Raw genomic sequence first — 27,362 nt, forward strand, 5'->3', positions numbered from 1 at the left:
CCCTACCGAACCTCTCTTGAGGCTCAAAAGATCTCACTCTGCACTTCGTGTTTGCATGAGTCGATAAATCCACTTTATCACACAATAATTTGAGGTTAATTTTCCTTACTTGCAGCCAGAAGCATCCTGACTGATAGAACTTAAGAAAGGGAAGGGGAGCAGGGAGAGAGAAAGGATAGAGTCTGGATGTCTAAGTTCTGCTTTGGCTCGTTGCTACCACGTCTGTCATGTTTCTCCAAATACTTGAACACTCAAGCAGGGTCCGAATGGATGTTATCCTAGTTTGACTTCTGAGTTCCCTGGAATTACAGCTGAGATAACTATTTTTTAACATTCTTCTTTTTTCTACCTTTAAACAATAATTTCTCTCTGGATTGAATGACAGTTTCATTGAAGGATAAATTCGGACATTTTATTTGTCTTCTACTGAAGTGAACAGAGCATAGTTCATATGCTTTCTTTTCCCATGTTTTATTTCAGCAACTTCTCTAAAGTTTGCCTTTTCATCAAGAAAATATATGGAATAAATGTACACATTGCAGAAGACATTTGGTTTATATAGCTGGGTATTATCTCTGTATTATATAGGCCTTCTTTATTTCTTGAGTTGAAATGTTCCAAGCCCTTTTGAAATTTGAACAGTTTATCAAATTTGTTGATTTTATAGCACCTCCATCTTGAAAAAGAATGCCACATGGTGTTCCTGAAAGAACATTTTGAGAAAATTATATGATATTCAATAAGGCAGTTGAAAATAACCTGTTAAGTATTTAGGAATTGTTGTTCAAGAAACTAATTTGCAGAGCCAGAAGCCATTAGCTCAGTGCACAGACACCTCATACTGCTGTGGTGACAAACGTGAACCTGAAGGTCCAACCTGACTCATTCAGAGTATGGAGAACAGCAGAGGGCTGACGACCTCTTCATTAGAACTGCCCTCCTTTGCTTATTCAAAAAAGATTTGAGGTAAAGAATACTTACTGTAGGATTAAAAAGCAAACAGATAAAGGGAATTGGGGCCAAGGGAACACAGGAGTAGACTAATCAGTTGAGTCAGGTGTCAGGTCGTATGTGGCAATGCATGCCACAGAGACTTGCATGGTTGCCAGGGGGTTGGGTCACACATTTGGCTCTGAGCTTCTACAGCCTCAACAGATAGGAAAGCAGTCCCAGAGTTCCTGAGATTTAACAGAAGCTAGTGACTCAGGAGAAGTGTAGTTTCTGAGCCTAGGCCTGAAGAAATCACTCTCCCTTTTTAAGGGGCAAGGCTCTCAACAATGTTCCCATAATAAATGTGGTGGTGAGTGTCCCTCAGTGCAAGCTGAGGGCGTGATACTTGTGGACTCCAGGTCAGGCCAGAGCAAGTGGACCCAGGCACCCTGCTAATTGGATTCAGGAATTAAAATTTAGTCTGTCTGGGAGAATGTGACATTATCAATTTTTAATCTTGGCCAATTTTATTTACATTTATTTGATTAGAAGTGAAGGTCAGTCTTTTTCCAAATGTTTATCAACAATTTGTAATTTTTCTTTTGTGTATTGTCTGTTACTTTGGCGATTTTCTATTGGAGAACAAGAGGGTTTTTTTTTCAATTTGTATGTAATTTTTTTAAAAGTTAAGAATGTTATTAGTCCATTTGCCACTTACGGTTAATAACTTTTTTTTTTCCTAGTTTGCCTTTTAAATTTGCTTATGGCAAATGTTTCTAGGATTGCTTACTGAAATGGGATAAGCAGTTGTGCTGGGAGTGGGAGGATGGGGTTAGGGAAGCTGGCCTGAGAAGGGGGAACATTTGGAAAAGCCTCTCTAAGGAGGGGAGAAGGTGTGGTCGGGGGCGTGGAGAAAGCGCCCTGGGCAGCACGTGGCACCCAGCTACCTTTGGACGTCATGCATTTACATTCCATTCTGCAAGGTCGTGTTAGTCTTCAGCAGGGCTCTGCCACTCTTGTGTATGTGGGCACGAGCTGGACAGTTGGGCTGATCTGGAATTGGAGTTTTGCATTTCTCAGAATGTCCACTGGCTATTGACAAGGCACAAAAGAGAGCAAGAGTAAGGGCTGTGAGTTTGGGTTTGACAGAAGGAGCTGACCCAAGAAGAGGTCTGGGAGTTTAGGATAACAGGTGAGCTAAGGCCTGATAGTCTCAGTGAAAGGCACACAAGCCTCGTGCTCAGCACAGCGCCTGCTGTATAGAACTGCTCAGTACCACTAAGTCTCCCAGCAGCGTGCGCTGGCGGTGAGCAGTGAGGATGACAGAAGAGGCCAGCCACAGAGGCACAAAGACGGGTAAACAAATCCTGCTGTCCGAGGGCACAGGGTGGCACTGGAAGGGGGGCCCGAGGAGCTTCCAGTATGCTGGTAGTGTTGCTTCTCCATCTGGGTGCTGGTTATACAGGGGTGTTCAGTTTGTGAAAATTCATCTGTTTGTACACTTATGATATATGTACTTTTCTCTGTGTTCAATAAAATGTAAAGAAATGAAAGAGAGAGCGAGTGCGCACTTTGGTGCCAGACCACCTGTTTTCAAATCCCAGCTCTTTATAGCCACTTTATAGCTGTGGGACCTTGGGAAAATTATTGAACCTCTCTGTGCCTCAGATTTCAAATCATGTAAAATGAGGATAATAATAGCACTTATACCCTAGGCGTGCTGTGAGGATTAAATGACTCAATACATGTCAAGTGCTCTGAATAGTGCCTAGCAAATAGTAAACACTCCCTATTATTAGTTATTTTGGTTAATAATGGTTATTGCTATTATAAAGCGAAGAGGTATGAGAGAGAACTGATGAACTGGGAAGTTGTGGTCAGAGAAAGCTAGTGGACATTCTGTCAGATGATGTCCTGAGTATGGCCATGCAGCGGTGCCTGAGTGGGGTTGGGTGGACCGGACCAGGGGTCGGTCAGAATTAAACGGAAGCAACTGTCATGTGGTGGCATCGCCACGTGAACCTTGACCTTGCCTAGGACTTGAGGTGGAGAAGACTGATCTCGAGTCCCAAGGCCCTTAGTGAGTGTGAGTAGCCTGTGGCCTCGCGGGGTGATGTGAGTCTCAGAGGGTCAGAGCTGGGGTGGCTGTCTGGGAGTACAGTGGGGGGATCAGGAGCAGCCTCCCTCTGACAGAGTGGTCTGGAGGAGGGCAGCTGTGGGCTTCGCGGAGTTTTATTCCAGGGCTTTCCCAGCAGTCTCTCTGTTGCGTAGTTAGTGGCACAGACAGGTGTCAGAAGCCAGGTGAGCTTTGCTGTGTTGGGACAGTGAAATATAGGTTAATTACATCTGCTCCAGTGTATTTTCCGAATTCCGTTCTCAGTCTGCTGATGCCTGTGATGGTCTGCCTGGCTCCCAGTCACTGCCTTTCTCCTTGGACCTTAGCTAGATTTGTTTTGCCCCACCAGACAGACCCATCCTCCTCGCCGTGTAACTGCCTCCTCCCCCCCGCAATTTAGTTGGAGGAAATTAAAGTCATCCTAGTTCCACGCTCTGGGACAGTCTCATTTCTAGTAACCGGCCCTTGTTGCTGCGGACACACTGCCAGCTTTAATTCCACTGCCGGGTATGGGTCTTGCTCTTATATTCTATCCTAGTTCTCTGCCAGTGCCCTGGCTTCCCCACAGCTGAGGCCTCCTTTGCATTTGGCCATCCCCCTTTTTTGACTGTAGGCCCCAAGGATGAGGTCCTACCACCTGACTGAAACTCCCCACCCTCACTTGACTGTCTGCCCGAATCCATGGTCGGGGAACTAGATGCCGCATGCATGCCTCAGCTAAAAAAAAGATCCCGCATGTTGCAACTAAGACCTGGCGCAGCCTAAATAAATAAATAACATAAAATATTAAATTAAAAAAATAAAATAAAAATGTATTCAGTTAGCATTTTTGACTTAGTGGGTGACACAAAGCAGAGTCAATAATCATCAAGCTACCTTAATCTTTATCCTCTGACAGATTAGGTATACTTCCACATTCAGATGGATGTTTGTTTTTTATAATTCAAGTTGCAAAGTTACATTTACATACGTTTTGTGATTGCAGTCCATTAGGAGTCATTTAATTTCATAACAGAGTTGATTTTTCTCACATCGAAGATGAAAAAAACTGCATTATTTCACTGCAAGGTTGGAAGCATAGTAAGCTAAACATTATATGGTTGTAAACCACTAAGATTCTGAGTTTGCCTGTTACTGCAGCATAACGTAATGAAAGCTGACTGATACAGCAGCAGCCTAAGGGGGTCCGAGTACCCCAGGATGATGTTGGGTGAGGGAAGCTTCAACCAGGGAAAGTCACCAGGTAAGACTGGCAGATGACAGAGCCAGGAAGTGTGTGAGATTGACAACAGCAGTACCTGTGACAATAAGGGACATGCCCTTCCTCAGGCAGAAGAGGCCAGATGATTTGTTGAGATATTAACTTTGTATTCCTCCCTCCCCTGGCTCTTTCAAGCAGGGAGCCAGTCCCTTGGTATTTCCTTGCTTTGGGTATTTTTGGTGGTCAGAGCACAGAAGCTTCTGGAAGTCGATGGCTCTCTTTTGTAATAACCTTGGCTGTATGGAGATTCTGTGACACATCCTAGAAGAGGAAGAAAGGGTGGGCTTTTAAGAGCTAAAAGGAGGGAGAGAGAGAGATTTCTACCCAAGTCGGGAAAGGGGCAGAGTGTGATTAGGGCAGGGAAGGGTAGGGAGAGTTCCCACGCCCTGATTCTAGGCAGTGTGCAGGAGGTGACAAGGCCTTGGAGGGGAAGGCTGCCAGGTACACTGAGGGAGGGCACCTTAGACGCAGAGTGCACACCTTTTCCCTGCAGTTCCCACACCCCGAGGGGCTCCCCAGATCAGCTGAGTCCCCACGCCTGAGGGGGTACAAGGGCTGGGATAGGGGACGGTCCTGCAGCCACTGGTATGACCAGAGGGGTCACCCCAAGGCTTTGGTACTGTCTAAGACCCCGGCACCTTGACAAAACATTGGAGTTGGGGGAGGGAAGCTCAATGATACGCCTGAGATTGAATTTCTTACCAGCTCGGTGGGATAGTGACTTAGAGTCAGCTTTAAATTGAATTAGAAAAAATAAAGAAGCATGCCAGACCGCTGCAGCTTTGCAATCCCTCAGGCAGTCCCTAACCCCACCGCTCGCTCCCATGCCTGCCAGCAAGCAAGTGGCTACCGGACGGGAAGCTCCTTGCAACCCTCCCCCCAGGAGTGGAGGCCGACCAATTGCATGTCCCTGGGCAGGGGTCCCCCAAATCCTCCATCCTGAGGTCCTGCTAGAATGGGCTGTCAGAACATTTCCTGACCAGAGGGAGGTGGGGAAGCAGGGCCCAGGTCTGGGAGCAGGGGAGAGGCTAAACCACCCAATGGTGGGCATGGGGCACAGGGTGGGACATCTGTCACCCCACAGTGTGGCAGTGGGCAGGGCTGGCTCATCTTCAACTCTGGCCTGACCAAGCAGGATACCTTCCTAGGGGTCCAGCTACACTCTTGTCTTCTGCTATCAGCCACTGCCCACGAGGCCAGTTCATGATGGGATTGACCCAGGACAAGCCCTGGATGACAGCTGAGAGTACAAGGGCAACTGGGTGGTTAAGAGGCACATGGCCCAGGTGGTCCTTTCAGGCAAAGTGCCAGCTTCTCATCATGGCTCATGAGGATGGTTGTGATCCAGCCCCTGATGACCGCCCTCATTTCATCTCTAGCCACTTCCCAGCACAGCCCCTCCCTTCTCCTAGTGCCAACCTCCCTGAGCTGCTTCCAGTCCCTTGAAGGGACCACATTCTCTCCTGCCTTGTGGCTTTTCTACCGGCTGCCTCATGTACTTACTTGAACACTCCCTTCTCCCACTTAGCTCATTCTACTCATCCCTTAGGACCCAACTCCTACTCATCCCTCAGGACTCAAGCCCTACTTATCCCTCAGGACCAAATTTGGTCTTCTGTTCTAGGAGACCCTCTGAACCCCCAAATCTAGATCGGGGATCTGTTCTAGGCATCCCACAGCACTGATTTTCTATCTTGGTCCTCGTCATACCTGTTATACAGGATTGTTACGCTGCCTGTTCCATAGGCTCTTCTGTAATCTCTTGGATGCAGGAACTGTGTCTGTTTCATTTATCGTGGTACCTTTAGTACCTGATGTCTGATAAGGAGGATGGAAAGGGAAAGGGAAGGAAGAGAAAGAGAAGGGAGCAGAGGGGAGGAAAGGGAAGGCTGTTTTTGCCGTTCTTGCCTTGCCCACGAACCTTGAGACTTCCTTGCCTTTGAAGCTCTTCAATAAGGAAGCCTAGCATCCGGCCTGGATGGCAGTTAAGTTGAGGTGGTTAAGGAGGCTGCGACTCCAGCAGTCCAGTCTCCGGTCTGGATTTAGGACAGGCTGGGGTGACGATACCCAGGGCAGCTGGAAGCCACATTGCTGGAGGGAAATTTTAACTGCAGCCAAGCAGAAAAATAAAAGTCAGAGCCAAGGGAAAAGCCTGCATCTGTGTGAGGTGCAGCAGCAGGACGTGCTCAGAGGGCGGGTTGGGATGAAGGAGGGGAACCAGCAGGGACTGCTTGTTGATCCCGATATCTGTTTCCCCCCTCTTTTCTTATATTAAGTGTTTAACTGACTATATGGCCACCCAGAATAAAATCGCCATTTCCTGGCCTCCCTTGCAGCTAAACGGGGCCACATGATTAAGTTTTGGCCAATGATATAGAAGAAACATGTTGTATGACTTCCACAAAGTGTCCTTAAGGGAGGGTCCGTGCCCTTCGTCTGGGGTGACCCACTTGTCCTGGTTTGCCTGAGACTCTCCTGGTTTTAGCACGGAAAGTGCCACGTCCTGGGCCATCTCTCTGTCCTGGGCAAACCAGGGGAGTCAGTCACCTCCTTCTGACCAGCATGTGAATGTGAGAGAAACCAGCCTGGAACGCTGAGGTGCAGCCACGTGCTGGGGATCGAGAAGGCTGGGCTGCTAGACCGGTGCCTGCACAGTGAGTTCAGGCCACTCAGATGGTCCTGAGTCTGGATCACCTGAGCCTGCATCTCTGATTACTCTCTTTGGGCTTTGTTTACCAGTGAGAAAAATAAACGTCTATGCTGTATAAGCTTCTGTTATTTAGGCTTTTCTGGCACATGAAGCTGCACCTAATCCTAATGGTAGAGAAACAGGACTAAAGCCGTGACAGATGCTGGTCTGTTACACTGCCAGTTGTGCAGGGGGTGGGGGCTTGGGGGGCAGTCCTGAAAGTGCTCCCTGTTCTCCGCAGAGCTGCCTCGGGGGCTGCCCCTGGGAGTGGGGGGCTGCCCCTGGGAGTAGGGGACTGATGAGAGGTGAAGTTTCTACTCCCATCTCGCCAAAGGCTTCAGTGCTTCCTGCTCTTATTTCCTTTGACAAAATTGTTCCCTTCCTAAAAAGCAATTTGAAAGCCACTGGTTCTCAAATGAATGGTGACAGCCTGACCCACTGTCCTGCTCTGACCCTACCGCTCCCCGCTGTTTAGCTACTTCTCACCCACTTACATAGGAGTTGTAAAAAACTCATTCAGACACAGGCATAATAACGAACATAGAGACCAAAACAGAAAAAGAAATTAAATCCTAGAAAAAGTTGCATAAGCCTAAACCCCCAGGAGAGACTGGCACCAGACGGTGTCGCTGGCAGCAGCCCTGTATGGGACTTGCTGTTGCAGGGACCTCCCCGAGGGCCACTTTGGGATGGAATCTACTACCGGGGGTGCTGCATCATGCCTCAGGTGGCCTTGTTTCTAACAAAGCATCGCTGTTCCTGCACATACTGCCTTCAGGTGCACCTGTGCGACCCAGGAACTGTCTGGGTTTGTGGATAAGGCTGAGGGTGAGTTGTCAGCTCGGGGATGCACAAGGCAGGGGTAAGTGCAGACATGGATTTAGCGAACCTGGGAGTAAAGATTTCCCACTGGCCCCACCAGAAAGTTAGGCAGTTGGGAGGCACTAGCAGAGCCCTATACTGGAGGAATAACTGGGGTCCAAGACACCCAGGGCAAGTGGCCTAGAACAGGGTGTCCCTGAAGTGCTACAATTAAGCAGGAGATGGGGCAGCTCTCCCAGCCTGACCCCTAAAGGGAGGGCTTTGTCTTATCCTATCTCAGCCACCTCCTGGTTGTGCCATTTCCTGCTCTGCAGCATGAGGAAAATAATAATGCCTACTGCATGCATGTGGTGAGGGTGATGTGCAAAAACTCAGTCCAAGGCCTAGCTTGGTGTGGCTAAGCCGGTGGCTCTGGCCCGGTTCTCTCACAAGGTTGTGGTCAAACAGTTGGTCGGGACTGCAGACCGTTGAAGGCCTGATCGGGGCCGGAGGATCCACTTCTAAGATGGCTTACCCACGAGGCTGTTGGTAAGAGGCCTCAGTTCCTCTCTACATGGGCCTCTCCTACAGCTGCCTGAGTGTCTTCACCCCACGGCAGCTGGCTTCCTCCACAGGAAGTGATCCAAGGGACAGAATGAGGTGGAAACCACAGGGACTTTTACCATGTAGCCAGCCTTGAAGTCACATGCCGTCATTTCTGCAGTGTCCTACAGGCCACACAGCCCAGCGCTATGTTTTTTTTTTTTTTAGTATCTTTTTTCTTTTTTTTTGGCCACACCGCTCAGCATGTGGGATCTTAGTTCCCCAACCAGAGATGGAACCCGCGCCCCCTGCGGTGGAAGCACAGAGTCTTAACCTCCAGACCACCAGGGAAGTCCTCCCAGCGCTATTTAACATGGCAGGGGCTACACAAGGGTGCGAGTACCAGGAGGTGGGGCTCATCAGGCTATGTTGGGGGCTGGGACCACGTGACCGCACAACCGCTGAACCAGTCCTAGAGCACCTGTTGCCTGACTTCTTGTTATGTGACATAAGAAGTCCTATTGTTATTGTGCTGCTTACAGCCCAAAGCATCCTGATAGCCCTTCCCCAAAAGTCCTTTTTTTTTTTTTGCTTGAAACAGCCAGAGTTGGATTCTGTGACTTACAAACTAAAGTCCTTCACTGACCCCAGAGAGTAAGTCTAGACCATCAGCCCTGTTTAGGGAAGAGGGAAAGGTGGGCTCCTGGGCTGCAGGCACCCTCTGTGACTGTCACTCCAAACCTCACAAATCTGACCTGGTTGTCCAGGGTCTAAGAATAAGCACTGTGAGGGGAGAGAAAACGTGGCTTTTACATGCCTAAATAGTCATAGTTAGGTAAAAGTACTAAAGAAAAATCCTTGCTGCAATGATACGACTTTGGTTCTGCCTGATTCTCCAGCTAGCTCTGTGGCTGAGTCTCTGTGGAGGGATGGAATCCTTCTCCTTCTTTCTGTGCTGGCTGAGATTCCCTGCTTAACTTTGGGATGGGGCTGATTCCAGCAGAGATTCCCAGGTTCTGTCCCGTGGGTGGCCAGCAACTAGGAGGGTCTCACAAGTTGCCACCGTGGGCCAGGAGAACACTAAATTTACACAAGTCTGGTCTCCTACCAAAAGGAGGCCAGAAATCAGGATTCTCTGAGCTCTCTGTAGCCTTCATGTGGGCACTGGCAAGCTTTCACATTTCAGAAGGAAGAGGAGCCCTTTTGAGCTCACCCTCTCTGATCTTCTGGATCATGGTAGTTGGGTGGCCCATGGACGCTGGCAACACCATCACTGCCAAGCTTACTAATTATGTGCTGGGAAAGAGTCCTGCCCCCACCCAGACTTCTGTATTCTGCTGGGTCCCAAGGGCACCCATGCAGAGGGGCAGGCTGCAGGGTGGGAAATTATATAGGGTCATCTTTCTTTCTTTTTTAATAAATTTATTTATGTATGTATTTATTTATTTATTTTTGGCTGCGCTGGGTCTTCGTTGCTGCGCGCGGGCTTTCTCTAGTTGCAGCGAGTGGGGGCAACTCTTTATTGCGATGCGCGGGCTTCTCACTGCGGTGGCTTCTCTTGTTGAGGAGCACGGGCTCTAGGCATGCAGGCTTCAGTAGTTGTGGCGCAGGGGCTTAGTTGCTCCGCGGCATGTGGGATCTTCCCAGACCAGGGCTCGAACCCGTGTCCCCTGCATTGGCAGTCGGATTCTTAACCACTGCGCCACCAGCGAAGTCCTCTAGGGTCATCTTTATCCAACCCCATACTCCCCTTCAACCCAGAGAAGTTGTGAGTGACACAATGAAGCATTTCTTAGAAACAAGAACTGATGTCCATCACTGTGTGAAGGGCTCGCGCGAAGGGGTAAAGGGGTATGGTGGGAGAGAATGCAGCAGCTTGGGGTCCTGGCTCCACCACACGCATGGTGTGGCCTTGGACAAGTCCCCTCCTGCCAAGCCTGCTTCCTTCTTTGAAAAGAGAAGCTGAATCTCAAAATGTTGGATCTAAAAACGACAGGGAAATTCATCTGGTGGCCTCGTATGTCAGGTAGAAGGCTTTGGGTGCAGATAACAGAAGGCCCAGCTAAAAATAGCTTACACAACAAAACTGTTTTACACCACCTAACAAGGAGTTCAGATGTTGGGCGCTTATGGGATTACACTCAAGACAGCGAGGACACAGGTTCTGTCCATCTTTCCGCTCTGCCACCCTCAGGTGTTGGCAGCTCTCCCTCACGGTGGTCAGGTTGCTGCAACAGCGCCAGGCATCCCTTTCTTGCGCAGCCATTCTGTAGGCAGAAAGCAGTCAGATGTCTCTCTTGTGTCTCTATTTTCAGAGTGAGGAAAACCTTCCCAGAAACCCCTCTCCGCACCATCCCCCAGAGACCCCCTACATCCCATTGACCAAGGGTGTGTTGCGTGCTCATGACTAAACCAATCCCTGACTCGGGGAAAGGAGTGACTGCAATTGGCTGGAACCAATCAAGCATCACCCCATGGGCTGGGAAGGGCCTGGGAAGCAGGTGAGAGGAGAACGGCTTCCCAGGCCCTTCACGGTGTGTTGGGGAGGAAACACACCATGTCTACCATGGCTCAGCTCCTCCTTTCATAGGTGGGGACTGGAGGGGGAGGGGGACTTTCTCAAGTCAAGTCACACAGGAGTTGGTGGCAGTCAAGGGTGAATGCAGTTCTGACTCTTGGGCAGGCTATTTCATCACAACCTGTTGGTTCTGGCCTAGGTGATCTCGAGTCTGGAACTAAAAACCTGATTCTCTGTGAAAACTTTTCTCTCTAGGGTCACCTTAAGTCCATGGCCAGCCTGGGACATAATTCTCCAGAGTTAACTCAAGCCCTTGAAGCTGGGCTCAGTAGGAGGCAGACAGGCTTCCCTGCCTTAATGAGAAGTTGCTATGGCACGGTAGTTAAAAGCTCTGAAGGCAGGCAGAGCAAGATCAGACCCCATCCCTGCCATCCCTGCCATCCCTGCCTTATCCGCTATTTGTTGAGCCCAGCGGACTACCCCGGCAGCAGCTGGCAGTAACACCTTCTGCCAGTGAGACTGTTCGTAACAGTCACCCCATCAATGATTACATCAATCCATGGCCAGCCAGGAAAATACAAACCACTCGAGATATCTCAGGCAAAGCAGTGTTGATGAGAGGAACTGGCTAAAAGGTGTTGGAAGAGCTGGAGACACAGAAGCATGACAAGGGTGTTTCCAAAGGGATCAGGAAGCTGCCAGGCCCCAGGAGGACACACACCTTGCTGCTGAGCTGCTAGAGGTGCCGCCCCTATGCTCACCGCCGGCTCCTGTTGCCACCAACCCAGCTGCAGCCACTGCCATGATGCTGCCAGAGCCAGACCGGCTTTTCCCGTCCTCCTGCATTCTAACCTCTTCCGAGCCTCCATGGGCTGAACCCAACTAGAAACCAGGTGGTCAGAGGAGTGGGATTGAAAAGAAGGGACGGAGGTCCCGTTAGATCATATGTGGGACAGAAACATGTAAGATGAAGATCAACAACATAGATCTCAGAGTCAGAGAGGCCTGGGTTGGTGTCCTTATTCTGTGACCTGGAGCAGGTCACCTCCCCTGTGTGAGTTTTAGTTTCCTCATCTATAAAATAGGAATGCTAATACTCATCTCAGAGTTCTTGTGAAGGCTCAAAAGAAACTGATCATAAGGAGCTTCAGACCAGTGGCCAACAGCTTAGAAGGGGCTAGCTCCTGAACCTACCCTGCTCCTTCCTCTCACTTCAGGGTCTTTGTACTCTGTGCTTTCTCTTACCTCTGCCTGGAATGTTCCTTCCTATATATTTTTTAATGTTATTACTTTGTAGCCCAGATAGGACATTGTTAGTTGCAAGAGACCAAAATTTAGACCCAAAGAGGCTTACTCAAAAGCAGAAGTTGTTAAAGCGGAAAAGTTCCAGCATAGTTCTGACTTCAGGTATGGCTTGATCAGGGGTTCAACCAATAACATCAACCCTCATTAACTCTGGATTGGATCATGTGCCTATCTCGAAATCAATTTCTGTGGCTGGGGATGTGGTACATACTAAACATTCCACCCAAATAATTTGAGTTGATACTAGGGGTGACTGTGGTTTCCCAGAGGAAAATTAGGTAGCTATAAGGATGAATGGGTGCTGGGCAGGAAAAACAGCTATCCATTCATATCTCAGCTCAGGGAAAACATCCTGGTGCTCACCCTCCTCTGTTCAAGGTTAAATCATTTCCTACTGTGATACACAATCAGAGCTCCTTGTACGTCACAGCATTCATCAGCTTATAATTATACTCTGATGGAGTTGAATGATGCCTGCCTTCCACCCCAGATTATGAGCTCCATTAATAGGCAGGGGCTATTTGGCCATCACTGTAACCTCAGTATCCAGCCCAGTGCCTACACAGGCTAGACGCTCAACAGAGTCTGTACATGAAGGGATGAATCTGGGACCCCGGTTATTATGAGGCCCAGCCTGTTACTGTGACTTTTTCCAGCTGCACTGCTTCTTAGGCTGAAGTCTTTCCCCTCCAAAGTCTTCTATCCCCTGCAAGCAGGCTTGGGCACACTTATACAGGACACCCCTCCCGAGAGAAGAGAATGACAGTTTCCCCATGGGATGTGGGAGGCCTGAGACCCAGAACTCAGGGCGGGTGATTCAGGCCCTCAGAAGCAACTTGATGAATCAGGAGAGAGGCCAGAGGAAAAAGGAGGGTTACTTTGGATTAAGAGCTTTAAGAGGAGTGATTCATGATCATTGCGGCTGACATTTAAAAAAGCCCCAAATACTTTTGGTAAACAGTGTGCTGCTTTGCATTTTGCCTCCCATTTATCCTGGGAATGATCAGCCCTCATTTGCTCTGGGGTGTATCATATTTCTCTTTCTGCTTCTCAAGCATCAGTGATGTTTGGCTCCTCAGTTTCCCGTATGTAACTTACTATCGCCAAAACTTATTTTCATGGAAGTGCTTGCACAGTAGAGACAGGTTGGGCTTTGGCGTCAGTTAGGGCACAGTGTGCAGCCTGGTTCTGCCGTCTGCTCTGTGTGTGACCTAGGACAAGTTACTTAACCTCCCCGAGCCTCCACGTTCTCTCCAATAGAGTATTGATGACAACATCAACCTCACAGGGCTTTGGGGATATTTAGACGGGGATGCTTCTTTGTAGTGCAAATTCCAGGTTTAACCAAAGCTGTGGCAGGTGGATGGAAGGGGTGGGAAGGAGCATGTGTGTCAGGTGAGGGAGGAGAACGGGGAAGCCGCAGGGCTCTGGGGTCTCCCTGCTCTATGCAGGGGTGGGCGTGAGACTGAGTCCCCAGTAGAAAGTCTGTGAACTGACGCTGGAAAGGCTCTTTGCCCAGATATAAACTCTGCAAGACACAGGGCACAAACAGCATGCCTTCAGGGCCTAGGAGACAAAGTGAGACACTGTGTGTGCGCATGAGTGTGTGTGCGCACACGCGTGTGTATGTAAGGTGACCAATCGGCCTGGTTTGCCTGGGACTGAGGGTTTCCCAGGGTGCAGGCCTTTCAGTGTTAAAACCTGGAGAGGAGAGTCTTGGGCAAGCTGAGACACGGTTGGTGACCCTGTAAGTGTGTCTTTTCTCCGACTTGTGCCTGGAGCCCAGAGGAGCTTCAGCACCCTGAGGACTCCAGGGCCTCAGCTTTCACAGCATCAGGAGTCAGTGCCAGGGCCCAGCTGGTAACATGGTGTGGGGTGCCAGCAAAAGAGAGAATGGAGGGTGATCTCACTACCTCACCTCAGACCCCCCCTCAGACACTCCCAGAAGTAACTGGCTGAAACGCTGCAGGAGGCTGGAGGCCTGCATTAGTAGAGGGGGAAAGAGCCAGCAAAATGTGGGTTATTACCACCATGGTGACCAAGGTGAGGTCTGGGGAAACATGGGTTCCATATAAGGGCCAACCCAGAACCTGGCACTTAGTGTGATTTTTGTCATTATATTTTCTAATGGGCCATTGATAGTCTAGAGTACTACTTTTTTACTTTTAATCTGGTCACTTTAGAGAACTCTTTCATGTTAATGACTCTTGAATTGATTTCTGAGTATCCTGGATATAAAGCTATATTACTTGCCGTTAATGATCAATTTTATCTCCAGTTCCAATATCTCTGCTCTAATTTCTAAGCCACGTCTCATTGCACTTCTCAGACCATCTAGACAACATTGGATAGTAGCAGCGATGGTTGTTGCCTTTCGTTTTATTTCTGAATCCATTAATTATGCTCTAGTCAAGTGCTTCTTGGTCTTGGGGCACTCTTTAGAGTAGACCCGCTGAGTCCCAGCCCTGGGGAGTGTTCTAGTGCTTCACTATTAAATATCTTGAAAGCTCTTAGCTGGAAATAAATATGCTTCATTGTAGTAAAGAAGCATCTTCTGTTTTTAAGAGCCTTTGTAAAGGGTGGGTATTGGGTTATTAAAGACTTGCATCAGCCCTCGTTTTAAAAACCCTGTGTCTTCATCTGTAAAATGGGGGCACGGGTAGGGGAGTGGGAGGAGCAATAGTAAGCACTTATGGGGCTGTTATGAGGAATACGTGAGCTCACACACGTGAAGTGCTTGTCAGACAGAGAGCCTAACACAGGCTTGCCGGTGTCATCGCTGTCACAGGTCCCATCACAGGGCTGTCTGGACACACTGCTCTCCTCCTCCGGGCCAAGAGACCCTGTGTTGCTCCCCTGCTCCTGCCCTGAAGGAGGGGCAGTCAACAGTGATCCTGGCCCCCAGAAACCAAGTGCTCTTTTCAGGTGGAATTTGGCTGAGAGCCACAGGCTGGGCAGTTGGGAGGCTGGGTGGGTTGGGATGAGCCCCCAGGGAAAGAACAAGAGCTGGAGGACTTCATGGGTCCTGGCTGTGCCCCATCCAGCTGTGTGACCTTGGTGTGTCACTTGACCCCCTGTGACCTGCTTCTTGAGAAGCCCGTTCTTGAGGAAACCTGAGGCTGGTCCCACCTACCCGGGAGGTGGAGTGAGGCCAGGGACTGAACCAGGGCTGGGGCGCTGGGTCCAGGGTAGAGGGAGGCATGGACTGTTGTTATTAAATAACAACATGACCTGCAGGGCAGACCCTGTGAATTTCCCCCAAGATACCAAATTCCTCCCCCGCACTGCCCCATACTTCTCTCCCCTGCACACACCTGGACAGTGCACTTCTCAGAGGAGGTAGGCAGAACCGGCCACAGAATTTGTGGGGTCTAGTGTGATATGAAAATATGGGGCTCCTTGTTCAACACTTATTAAGAATTTTAAGATGGTCACAGCTGAGCATTAAACCGAGATTGGGACCCTTGTAAGCATGGGGCCCTGTGATGGGGACCTGGGATTAGGGACATTCCAAATTAGGAACTTGGGCCAAGGAAGGTCCTGTGCTGTGGAAACCAACGGTGTTGCTGTGGGGCTGTGGAGGTAGAGACTGGGGCTCCCAAAGGCCATGGTTTCAGCATCACAGCAAACTGCATCTGGAGAGCTGAGGTGTCAGGACTGTGAGACGGGTCCTAGTGGCATCTGGGTCCCTGTATTCTTCCCTTCCTGTATTCTTGGGAAATGAAGCAATAAGTACCTACCCTGGCTGAACTAGTGGAGTTGGGCTCTGACCTGTACAACCAAATACAGCAATGTTAGGAACCTGGGACTTTCTCCAGTAGGTGGGAGAGGATATGACCCCCTGGTCTGGTGGGAAAGTGTGGATGGAGCCAGGGAGCTGGCACTGGGGGCAGAGCTCCTTGTTGGGAGTGGAGGAGTCTGAGACGGCAGCAGCTAATAAGGTCATTTTGAGGAAGGGGGTCCACATTAGGTTGTCAATCCTGAGCTCCAGGAGAACCACGAGTACCAAGGTCTGGAGCCAAATAGAGGAGAGAAATGCAGGTGTACGTCTGAATTCTGGAGTGAGGGGACAGCATCTGGGGGCTTCTCTCTACTGTTCTCACCTATAGGAAGTGCTGCTCGCTCCTTACAGTTCTGGCCTAGGGGTGGATCATCCAGTCCCTCCCTTATCTGAGAAAGGCTGCAACATTCAAACACTTTACTAAAGGCTTGGGAGTACAGACAGAAATAAAGATAAGGAGGCCAGGGGCCTGGAGAGGATGATCAACAGAGGCCTTGCGTCTGGGGGTGGCTGGATCCCCCTTATCCAGGAGCAGAGGGCAGGTCCAAAGAGTTCCCCCTTCTCAGTCCCTCAGCGCAGCCAGGCTCTATGTTTTCATTTCCCCTCATCCCTTCTGGAGCTGGGGTGGGGTGAGGGGTACATACCTTTTCACCAAGCAATTCAACTTTGAGGAGTCCACCTTACAGAAAAAGATACATTCAAGGATGTTCACGGCAGCCCTGTTTGTGATATCCTAATAGTCGTGTGTGTGTGTGTGTGTGTGTGTGTCTGTGTGTCTGTGTTCTGTGTGTAATGTTTAACATAGAAACAGGTCTGGCCGCATATGGTCCAAACTGTTAACAGTAGTTACCTCTACGGAAGGAAGGGAGTGGGGAAGGAAGAGAGACTTTCCTTTGCCTCTGCACACTTTATATACTTCGGCTAAGTCTGATTTTTTTTTTTTTTTTACTATTTTTCTAGCACGTATTAATGTGTAAATTATAAAATGTGTAATTTTAAAACAATTTAAAAATTACATTGTACAAACCTAGGGGGAGGACAGGAATAAAGACGCAGATGTAGAGAATGGACTTGAGGACACGGGGAGTGGGAAGGGTAAGCTGGGACAAAGTGAGAGAATAGAATTGACATATATACACTACCAAATGTAAAATAGATAGCTAGTGGGAAGCAGCTGCATCGCATGGGGAGATCAGCTCGGTGTTTTGTGATCACTTAGAGGGGTGGGATAGGGAGGGTGGGAGGGAGACGCAAGAGAGAGGGGATATGGGGATATATGTATATGTACAGCTGATTCACTTTGTTATACAGCAGAAACTAACACAACGTTGTAAAGCAATTATATTCCAATAAAGACATTAAAAAAACTACATTGTACAAAATTTTGAAAGCTAGAGAAATGAACCTGGTGAAGTCTGATGCCACAGATTTGTAGGGGTATTGAACCTCGGGGTCATTTCATTTCCTCCAGCAGTTTCTGGCAGTCTGGCGGGAGGCCTGGAGGAAGGTGGTGTTGAAAGGACCCAGGAGGAGGTGTCGAGCTGAGACGCAGGCGCTCAGTAATTACTCTAGGCATCTGATGTCAGTTAGCCCATTTAATCCCTGAGAGGTAGATATCCTTAATCCTAGATTTACAGTAGAGGAAAGCAGCTTGGAGAGAGGATGTATGGCAGGGTTGGGATTCACACCTCAGGGTGCAGGATCTCTCCCACTTGTGGCTGCTTCAAGTCCAGTTCAATGGGGAAGGCAAGGAGAGGAGTAGAAAACTGAGTGCCAATAGCAGTCTTTGAACGCTGACTCCTAGGTGGAGGAGGAAATAAAGCCAGGAGGGAGCACTGGTTGTAAAAAGGATCAGCTTAGGTGTAAGAGGTGTGGAAACGCAGTCGGTTTGGGTTTTAGATAGAATAAAGCTGTGTGGGACCCTGCACTTTCATGTCTCTCATGAACTGGTGGAGCGGCCATGAGGACTGAGGAGTCTCCTGGGAATGGCCTGTGCTAGTGGGTGGGTGGGGGCCCAGGCTGGCCTCTGTCCCTAGGGTGACTTCTTTCCCGGCCCCACTGACCTCATGCCTGAGACCTCAGAGTAAGAACTGGTCGAGGGGACTTCCCTGGCGGTCCAGTGGTTGAGACTTCGCCTTCCAGTGCAGGGCTATGGGGGTGGGGTGGGGTGCCGGTTGGATCCCTGCTTGGGGAGCTGGGATCCCACTTGCCTCTGGCCAAGGAGCCAAAGCACAAAACAGAAGCAATATTGTAACAAACTCAATAAAGACTTTAAAAATGGTCCACATTAAAAAAAAAAAAAATCTTAAAGAAAACCCCAAATTGAAGTTGACCTTCAACTGCAATTCTGAGCCTGGTGGGCGTCAAGCAACTCTGCTTGGGGGAATGGATTCGGGGTGGTGGGGGAGTACATTCTCCTGCGTGCCATGGAACTTCCAGGTACCCCCCTGGCTGGGGTGCCTCTCCTGCAGCAGGAGTGGGATTGTTCGTGAGCTCCCTGCATACCCCACAGGGTGGGATTCTTCATAGAGGCTCAGGAGTCCTGGGTGAGCCAGTGGGTGGCACATGCCAGTGAGGTTTGGGTTAGTTCTGTCATTGTGACCCCTTTTGCATCCCCTGTTACTGAGGTCTGGGGAAACTGGGTAGAGAAGTGTTCAGGGACCTCAAGGTGCAGATTATGGCCAGGGAAGGAGGGGTGGGGTGGAACTGATGTTAGGCAGTTGAAGCTGAGATGGGGGGTGGCGGGGAGAGACTGTGACTTCCTGGAGTGTCCCAGGCTGAGTTCCAGAGTATGGATGAAAGTGAGTGGGCGGTTGTTCCTTGTGACCCCAGAAGTGGGTGGACGACTCCTACCGTTCCTGTCTGCTCCTGCTTTGTTCTTAGCCTTAGCTTTCTAAGTCTAGGGTCTCCAAGTTGCAGAGCTGGAAATCAGTTAACGCTGCTATCCAACAGTTCTCTGGCAACAGAGAGGGCAAGAGTCCAGCTCAGGACAGCAAAGGGCAGCGCAGGAGGCCAGCGAGGCGGGGCTGGGGATAAGGGTCCCCACCCCGAATTAGAGCAGGGCTCAAGGATTTCCAGGGTGATCCCAGGACACCGAGGTCCTGCCTGGGAAGGGGAGCCAAGAGGGCAGCCTGAAGCCCCTGGAGGAGGCAAGGTCAGTGCCAGGAGTCATCAAGGCCGGGCTTCTCAGTGAGGCAGGGAGGGGAGGACAGAGGGCCTGAGATAGACTTTCAAGCACTCTGAGGTGTTTTCAGAGCGTTTTCTTCACCAATTACTCTTTATTTAGAAGAGTGCAGATTCTGCCTGGAAAAATTACGTTCGAAAACCAGCAAAACAGAGGCAGGAAACACTACAATTGATGGTAAAAATCTTTTTCTGTGTCTTTCAAGACATGTTCTTTGAGCCGCTGGTACTTTTATAAGGCAGGGAGGCACACATAAGATTATTGTTAAATGTGCTTAAACTTGATAATGTAAGTCACGTGCCAGTGGTTTGGGCCCACTTGGCTAGTAAAGAGGGCCAAAAGTACAAAACTGCCCTCGGGTTACCCGGCCTTTCAGCTCTGCCGCCCTCGGGAAACTGCCCGGTGTGCACCTCCGTCCCGGAATATCCCGGCTCGAGGGGCGCCAGCGCTGTGGATCTTAGGCTCGTCTTGAAGCCCGAGCCGCCGCAGGGAACCCGCCGCCTGAGCCCGTGAGGCAGTCTCAGCGCCGCAGCAGGGACTCCAGCCCTGAGCATGCGTCCGGGTCTTTACAGTTCCCGGGCCGGAGGCGGGAGCCGCGTCACCTCAGAGTCGTTCCAGGGCCGCGCTAGGAAAGGTGTAGAAGGCGGGAGAGGAAAGGGTTCTGTCGGCGTCGGGGTCTCGGGGTCTCGGCTGACCGGGAGCCGCAGGGAGGGCGGGAGAAAGGGCGGGTTGGAGATGGGCTGCTCCGGGGTACTTGATGGACCCCCCGGAGTGCCACCCTCTAGCTGAAAGTGGGAGGAGACCCAGGCACAGAGAGGCTAAGTGATTCGCTCAAGGTCACACAGCGAGCTGCTGGCGATATGTGTGGGGTGTAGTTCTGCCAACGCGTCTCGCGTCATCACAGGCCTCGCCCGGCACAGCGGACGCCTGGTTCTGCTCCCGCAAGCAAGGAGCCTTTGGGGTCTTGGGCGCCCCGTCCTTTGGTCAATAGGAGAGTAGGACGGCGTCCCCAGCTTGCCACTAAATGTAGCTTCTTAGCATCCCAGCATCACAGCCTCCCAGTCGCCTGTGTAGGCGGGCATGGTGCTCCAGGTCTTGGCGCGAGAGGGAACGCACAAGGACTGCGGCCCCCGACAATGACGCCCGGACCCCACCTGCCTGGGGCCACCCGAAACAGCGGTCCTTCCACCGGCCTCTTTAATGGCTCAGAGATAGTGACCGTTATCTCTAATTATCTATTAGTCATGCAGCTGCTATGTTACGGAGCCGGGATTCGAACCCATTGGTCTGGGTTTTGGTGGTCGCAGGCCCGAGGTCAGAGCCCACCGGCCCCGGGGTGGCTGTGTGTGGCCTTGGGCAAGTCTTTCTCTCCCAGCCGGGCAGCGCGCCCCTCACATTGTGTCCGCGCATGCTCAGTGGTGGGAGGGGCCGGGAGGAGGCGGCGGGCGCCCCAGCTGCTTTGCATTGACGCCAGCACCCGCTGGAGGTCACCGCTGGGGGCTGGGCGCGGCGTGCTGCCGGGAAGACCCGGCCCGGGAAACGGAGCCGGAGCCGCTCCGCCCGCAGCTCTCGGGTGAGCGCCGCCGCTTCAGCGCTTCTCGACGGCACGGCTTCAGATCCGACTGGAGCCGAGGTCTGTCCTTCCCTACCCGGGCGGACGCGGCCTCGCCGCCCCGACCGGCTTCCTCCGGCCCCTACCCCTCAACGGCGAGAGATCTAGGCTAGCTTTCTCTGCCACCAGCCCTCGGACCAGGAGCATTTATTCGCAGGGCGGCAGGCGGAGCGGCGTTGGTGCCGGAGCCTCGAGAGTCGGTGGCTGTAGCGCCGCGGAGCGGGAACGGGGCCGTGAGGGGCGCAGCAGGGAGCTCACCTCCCTCGGGGGTCGCGCCGCCCCACTGCGAGGGCGGCGTCGCTCGCGCGGCGCGGACTCGCCTGCTTTCGGGTCGGGAGAGCTCTAATCTCCTCCCCCAAATTCCCCGGAAGCGCGGCGCGGCCGAGGCGAGCACGGCGATGTGAGAGAAGCGGCCAGCGGCTCCCGCGTCATGAAGGGCATGTTCGGAGGGGCGGCCGCGGTGCGCTGCCCGCCCCACCGCCCCCTCCCCACCGCCGCAGCCGCTGCGCCCGCACCGCGATAAAAGGGGCGGCAGCACTTCTTGGCGCGAGACCAGCGCTTGCCGCCGCCCGCCAGCCCGCCCGCCCAGGCGGCGATGACAGGGTGGTCGCGGCGGCCGCGAGGCGCCGGGCTGGCCGTTTACTGACCGTTTCGCGGCTGCCCGCCAGCATGGGCTGTGCCCAGAGCATCCACGCTTCCGAGAGCCGAGAGGTGTACCACGGCGGCAACGAGGCCGAGGACGCGCCGGGCCCCGCGGCGCCGCCGTTGCAGCCCGGCGGGCCGCGCCTCCCACCTGGTCACACGACGGCCGCCTCGGTCCGGTCCTGCGGCTCCAGCCTCGTGGAGTCCGAGCCAAGTGGCGGCAGCGGCAACGGCAACACGGTAAGGGGTGCCGGGCGGGCGGGGGCTCCGAGGCTTCGGCCCGCGGTGAAACTCGGGCCCCGCGGCGCGGCAGCTTCTCCGCAGGGACTGGCGGGGCTCCCTCCCGGGCCGCGGTGCCCTGTCGCCCGGCTTTGGATGACTTTGACGGACGCCAGCGGACCGTCTTGCCAGGGCAGCGACCGGAGGCGTACCAACCGTGGTCCTGGGGACCGTGCTTGGTAGAGTTGTGCTTAGGACGCTTTCCGAGCCGTGGCGTCGGTTCCTGGGACATATCCGACCCGACGTGTCGAGCAGGAGGGACCGCTGTGAACTTGACCCAGGCGCTTGAATCCATTACCTACCAAACAGCGGGTACAGAGGAACCCCCCCAGGATACTCTGGCGGGACCCTGAACGTTAAATCAGTGTGAACTTTGTTCTTTTGGTTCTCGTAGTGGAAAGGGAAGGTCGGCTAGCACTGTGAAGCCGGGGTACTGGACCCTACCACCGTGTTGCGTTTTCCCTGTGTCAGCTTTGCACAAGCATGCAGTTGCAGTTTTCCATTTTCTTTGGGACTATTAAAATGTAATCTGGAACATCAGCTTTGCTTCACTGCACATGTATTTGAGGTTCACGTTTATTAGCATGCATGTTGTACTTGAAGCATATGTAATTAGAAAATAGTATCAGAAACGCGATTTTTGAAGCATTCAGCAGGACAAAGTTAATTTTTTATTAAGCAGTCTTACTGGGACAGTTTGTGAAGTAAACCTTTCTTCATCCTCCCCTGGAAAATTACCCCAAGCAACTAGGAGGGGGAAGAAAAACCCAGAAATGAAAACTCTGTCTTTGAAGAAATTAGGAGATGTCTGAAACCCCAAACCAGAAAATAAGTGGAAAGGGTTTTTGAAAGATTGGACCAGGAGTATGAGAGGAGGTAGACAGAAGACACTTGCAGCTGCAGACCTTAGGAAAAGAAAACTCAAGTAGCAAATAGTACTTTCCAAGGTGAGGGATGCACCCTGGGGTTCAAAACCAAAATGTTTGGTTTGAAATGGTGGAAATGAGTGTACAGGCTGGTGTCAGAAGCTTCACCGGATCCAGTTTGATACCAAGATGCAGAGGAGCATGGAACTGAAGGAGGACTTAACGCAAGTAACGTTTGTGGGGAGCAAGCTGAGCTGTTGCGACAGGAAGGAGAGGACTCTGCACTGTGAACAGCCCTCACAGCTGCCTGTCTCTTTGGCTGGAGAGAGAGACTCTGAGAAGCTCAGGAATACCCTCCCCCACTCTGTGTGTCCACGTATACTATCCCGCCAGAAAAAGAAAGAACACTCCCGTTCCCCTGAACATGGCTCTGGCTCTTCTCCCAAGTGAGTCTTCTTCAAATAACTAGTCTAGAATAAACCGCCTTCAAAAATGAGTAATCAAAAATGGACCAGTTCAGGATCTAGTCAAACATAATTACTTAAAAGAAGATGAAGAAACATGAAAAAACAAAAAGATGATGATGACCAACACTCACTAGAAAAATACTGGCACAGAACAAGTGAAAATTATGATGAAATATTTCACAAATTAAAGAAAAAAGTCAGTTTACCGCTGTGAAGAGCTGGAGCACAAATCAGAAATACAGGAGCTCAGGGAAGAAATGGCACGTAGTAGGCAAAAAAACCTAAGTTCAAGAAAGCAAGTGAAGGGAAAAATAAAACCCATCAAAGAAATGAAGGCAAGTTAAAAGTTAACCAAGACAGTGTATAGAAAACAGAAAAGGAGTAAGTGAGCGAAGTGAAAACAAATAGTTTTGACATATGAATGAAAAGTACAAAAATTCCCTGAAGAAGGAAACAAATAATAGGCAAAATAAAAATTTAAAGGTTTCCGGAAAGTAGAACTTGAATCTACAGTTTGGAAGGACGCACTGTATACCCAGGAAAAATTAACATAGAACCGTCAGCCTTGCAGTATATCCCAGTAAAATTATTGGACTTCAAATGTAAAGAATTATTTGGACAGCCAGGCCAAAAGATCAACTAATTTATAAAAGGGGAAATTTTGTCTGTTCCTTATCATCGATCAACATGGGAGAAGACTGACAAAATCCTTAAGAAGAGTAAGATTGACCCAAGGATTTTATATTCATTGAAATTGTATTTTTAAAAAAAACAAGTTTTTAAATATAAGAACTTGAGAAAGAATATCCCCATGAACTCTTCTTGAGGAATCTAGTGAAAGACAAATTTCAGTCCACCAAGCGGTAACTGGAAAAACTCCAGCAAAAGAACTGTTACAAGCATTGAGTCTGTTTACCTGTAGGTTAAAACAAATTTGGAGATGAGTGCAATGGAACAGAATGTGACGGTTATATGACCTGACAATATGAAATTATCTAACTAACCAAATTTGAGAGGAGAAGAGGAAAGAAAATGGTGGTAAATTTAGAATATTCTTTTCTCATCTTTAATAGGTAGGGTTCAAAGGGTATCGTTTAAAGCTAACAGACAAACTACTGGAGGTGTAGGTATATTTAAGAGTATAAAGTTAAACAGGATGTAGTATGATGGACTAAAATAGGACAGTGAAGGGATGGTGCAAGAGAAGAAAATATCTTAATTTTATCATTTCTCATGGGGGATTAAATAGATACTGTCTAAGGAAATAAAAGCTTTCAGGTATTAATAAAAGTAACCACTAGATTAAAAAATAAACCATCTTAAATATCAAAATATACACACAAAGGAAAATGAACAGTCTCTACAAAGGATAACAAAAGTAATGGATAGAACTAAGGCCACTATCTGTCATATCAGTAAATATAAATGGAAATTGGAGGTCATCAGCTTGGTCATCAGGAAGTCGAATCACATACTCCACTAATAAGGTTCCCTAACAGAAGAGGCACTGTGGGAGGGACACAGCAGGACACTCCAGAGAAACCACAAAAATGCTCCCTCCGTAAGAGAAAAAGCTTTAAAAATCCATCAGGCTCCTAGAGTGAGAAATCGTCTAATAGAACCAGTCATGTGAGACCTTCTCTCTGGTCCTTTCTTATGCTCCCTGCCTCAGAAACAGCAGCTGGCAGGTAGGGGAGGAAGTGAGGAGGAGAGAAGCAGCACCTGCTTCCCCAAAGGTGTGCTACCCCGCAACTGGCCCTGCTGGTGGAGAGAGAATCTTCAGATGAAAACTGAAGTGCTGTTAAGCTACTGGACTGATCATTTTCTTTTTAAAGTACCTAAACTCTTTTTGAAAGTTAATGCAGTTAATGCATAACTCATAAGTGTACAACTCGATGAATTCTTGTACATGTAACCAGCATTCAGATAAAGAAGTAGAATATTCCAGGAACCTATAAGGCTTCCTGATACTCTCTTTCAGTTACCTACTAGGCTACCCCCACCCCCGCCAAAATATACTGTAGATTAGTTTTGCCTGATTTGAACTTTATGTAAATGAAGTAGACTGATCACTTTTAATTACTAAATTGAGGCTCTATTTGTGACTTAATGAGTGTACTGGGTTGAAGTGTCCTCTCAAAATTAATGTCCACTGGAACCTCAGAATGTGACTTATTTGGAAATAGTCTTTGCAGATGTAATTAGTTAAGACAGGATCATACTGGATTAGGCTGGGCCCTAAATCCAGTGACTGTTGTCCTTATAAGAAGTTCATGCCATGGCAGAGGCAGAGATGGGAGTGATGCAGCTACAAGCCAAGGAAAGCCAAGCATTCCCGGCAACCACCAGAAGCTGGGAGACAGGCGTGAAATAGCTTCTCCCTCAGATCCTACAGAAGGAAGCAACCCTGCCTACACCTTGATTTTGGACTTCTGGCCTCCTGAACTGTGAGAGAATAACTTTCTATTGTTTTAAACCACCTAGTTTGTGGTAATTTGTTACAGCAGCCCTAGGAAACTACTAAAATGCAACTCTAGGACTTAGAATTAAGAAAGAGAGTGCAGAAAATTTATGAGACTTGTCCTCGTTTTAGGAGTGGAGGGAGCACTACTTCCATTAAACAGGTTTAAAGCCGGAAAATGACTTAAAGACACTTTTGTTTACCCTGCAAGAGCCTTGCATATTCAACGTACCAATTATAGAAGCAAACTGTTGGCTCACTGGAATATCAGACTCTCAGATGTTCACCTTCCAGAAGGGCAGTGGAGATAAGACTTCCCCCAGATTTATTTCATGCATTGCATTCACTACCAAGCTCTTTATTCTGAGTCCCATGTTCCCAAGCACATTCACCTCTGGAAGTGGGTTCTGTGAGAAGTTCTTCAGGGATTCCTAATGGGGCCCTGTCCTCAGACCCACCACAGGTCACAAGTCCCCAAGTTCACATGCCCTCTCTGCCGTGTAGTACATAAAGCTAATCCAAGTTAAAAGGTCATAAAAACAAAACCATGTATTCAAACTTTTTGTTCTCTCCTGTTAAAAGTCTTTCTTCAGACCACCTATGGTTTGGTGGGTTAAGCCAGCCCCATGGACCTGCCCCACAGTGTCATTCTCTTGGAAAGTCTTCAGTGTGCTAGGAATCTGTATGTTTCCTCAAGTCCTCAGCTATCTGTTTACTGAAAACTATTTAGGAAAAATTAACATATAATAGGTGAAACTAGCTACTTACAGAAGTCGTCTGCCCTAATTTCAGTTTCTGAGGGTAATTCATGAATATAGTTTCATGTTTTAGATTTATTCCTTATCACTGCCATGTATGTTTGATACCTTATCTAATACTTTTTCTAATAACTCTTTTTAAAATAATTAATTAATTAAATTTTTGGCTGCTTTGGGTCTTTGTTGCTGCACGTGGGCTTTCCTCTAGTTGCAGCGAGCGGGGGCTACTCTTCCTTGCGGTGCGCAGGCTTCTCATTGCGGTGGCCTCTCTTGTTGCAGAGCATAGGCTCTAGGTGTGTGGGCTTCAGTAGTTGTGGCTCACAGGCTCTAGAACGCAGGCTCAATAGTTGTGGCACACGGGCTTAGTTGCTCCGCAGCATGTGGGTTCTTCCCGGACCAGGTCTTGAACCCGTGACCCCTGCATTGGCAGGCAGATTCTTAACCACTGTCCCACCAGGGAAGCCCTCTAATAACTGTTTACTGGGAAAATTTTAAATCAGCATGATAAAATTCAAGTTTCATTTAGCTTGATACGTAAAGATTTTGAGTATATATAGATATACATTCAAAATTTATTATTAATCTCCAAAATAGTTTTGCTGTTATTTGTTATTGGTCTTACAAATTTTTCTACAAAATCATGTGGTCATATCCTAACATTTTTATATGAGAATTGTGCCTTTGATTGAACTAGAGAAGGCTTACTTCCAGTTTTTTGTATATCATGCTTTCTTTTGAGATTCAATTACGTGTGCTCAAAACCAGTGCTGTTTTTCACTTATTATATGTTATAATTTAATGGCAAACAATTTTTCAAAAGGAGGTCAGGCACTTTCTATGATATCTAAACAAAATGTTGACAATAGCAGTTGACCTGGGGAGCCAAAATACCCAGAGTAGCAACAAGACAAGAATCTAATCAAGCAGAACTTCTCTTGAGTATTTGGCCAATTGAGAGGACACTGAACTGTAACAAAATTAAAGATTGGATCATTTCTTTGGAGACCTTTGAGAGAGAGGTAGAATAGCCATTCAGCTGGAAAGATCTCACAGTGAAATTGGAAAGAGAACAGAATGGTATAATATAAGCCTATCAGGAAACCTAGTCAATCTTGATTTTACTCTAACAACTGGGATTTATTCTTCTCT

General features: G+C 49.3%; 1 protein-coding gene across 6 annotated transcripts in view; it reads left to right on the top strand.

The window, feature by feature from the left end:
• PDE8A (phosphodiesterase 8A) overlaps nt 1-27,362 on the top strand; it is a 147,460-nt gene that overhangs the window by 25,271 nt on the left and 94,827 nt on the right. The window contains exon 2 of one of the 6 annotated variants that reach the window (XM_082388312.1): nt 21,330-21,622. The exons of 3 other annotated variants lie outside the window; for them this stretch is intronic. In XM_082388312.1, coding sequence (XP_082244438.1) covers nt 21,410-21,622 — 213 coding nt within the window. In that variant the 5' untranslated portion in view covers nt 21,330-21,409. Of the gene's footprint in view, nt 1-19,966; nt 21,623-27,362 lie in introns of those variants that run through there. 2 more of the 6 variants (XM_082388315.1, XM_082388311.1) reach the window with 2 other exon arrangements.

This window comes from Balaenoptera borealis (genome assembly GCF_965194805.1).
Source record: "Balaenoptera borealis genome assembly, chromosome: 3".
Classification (NCBI taxonomy): Eukaryota; Metazoa; Chordata; class Mammalia; order Artiodactyla; family Balaenopteridae; genus Balaenoptera; species Balaenoptera borealis.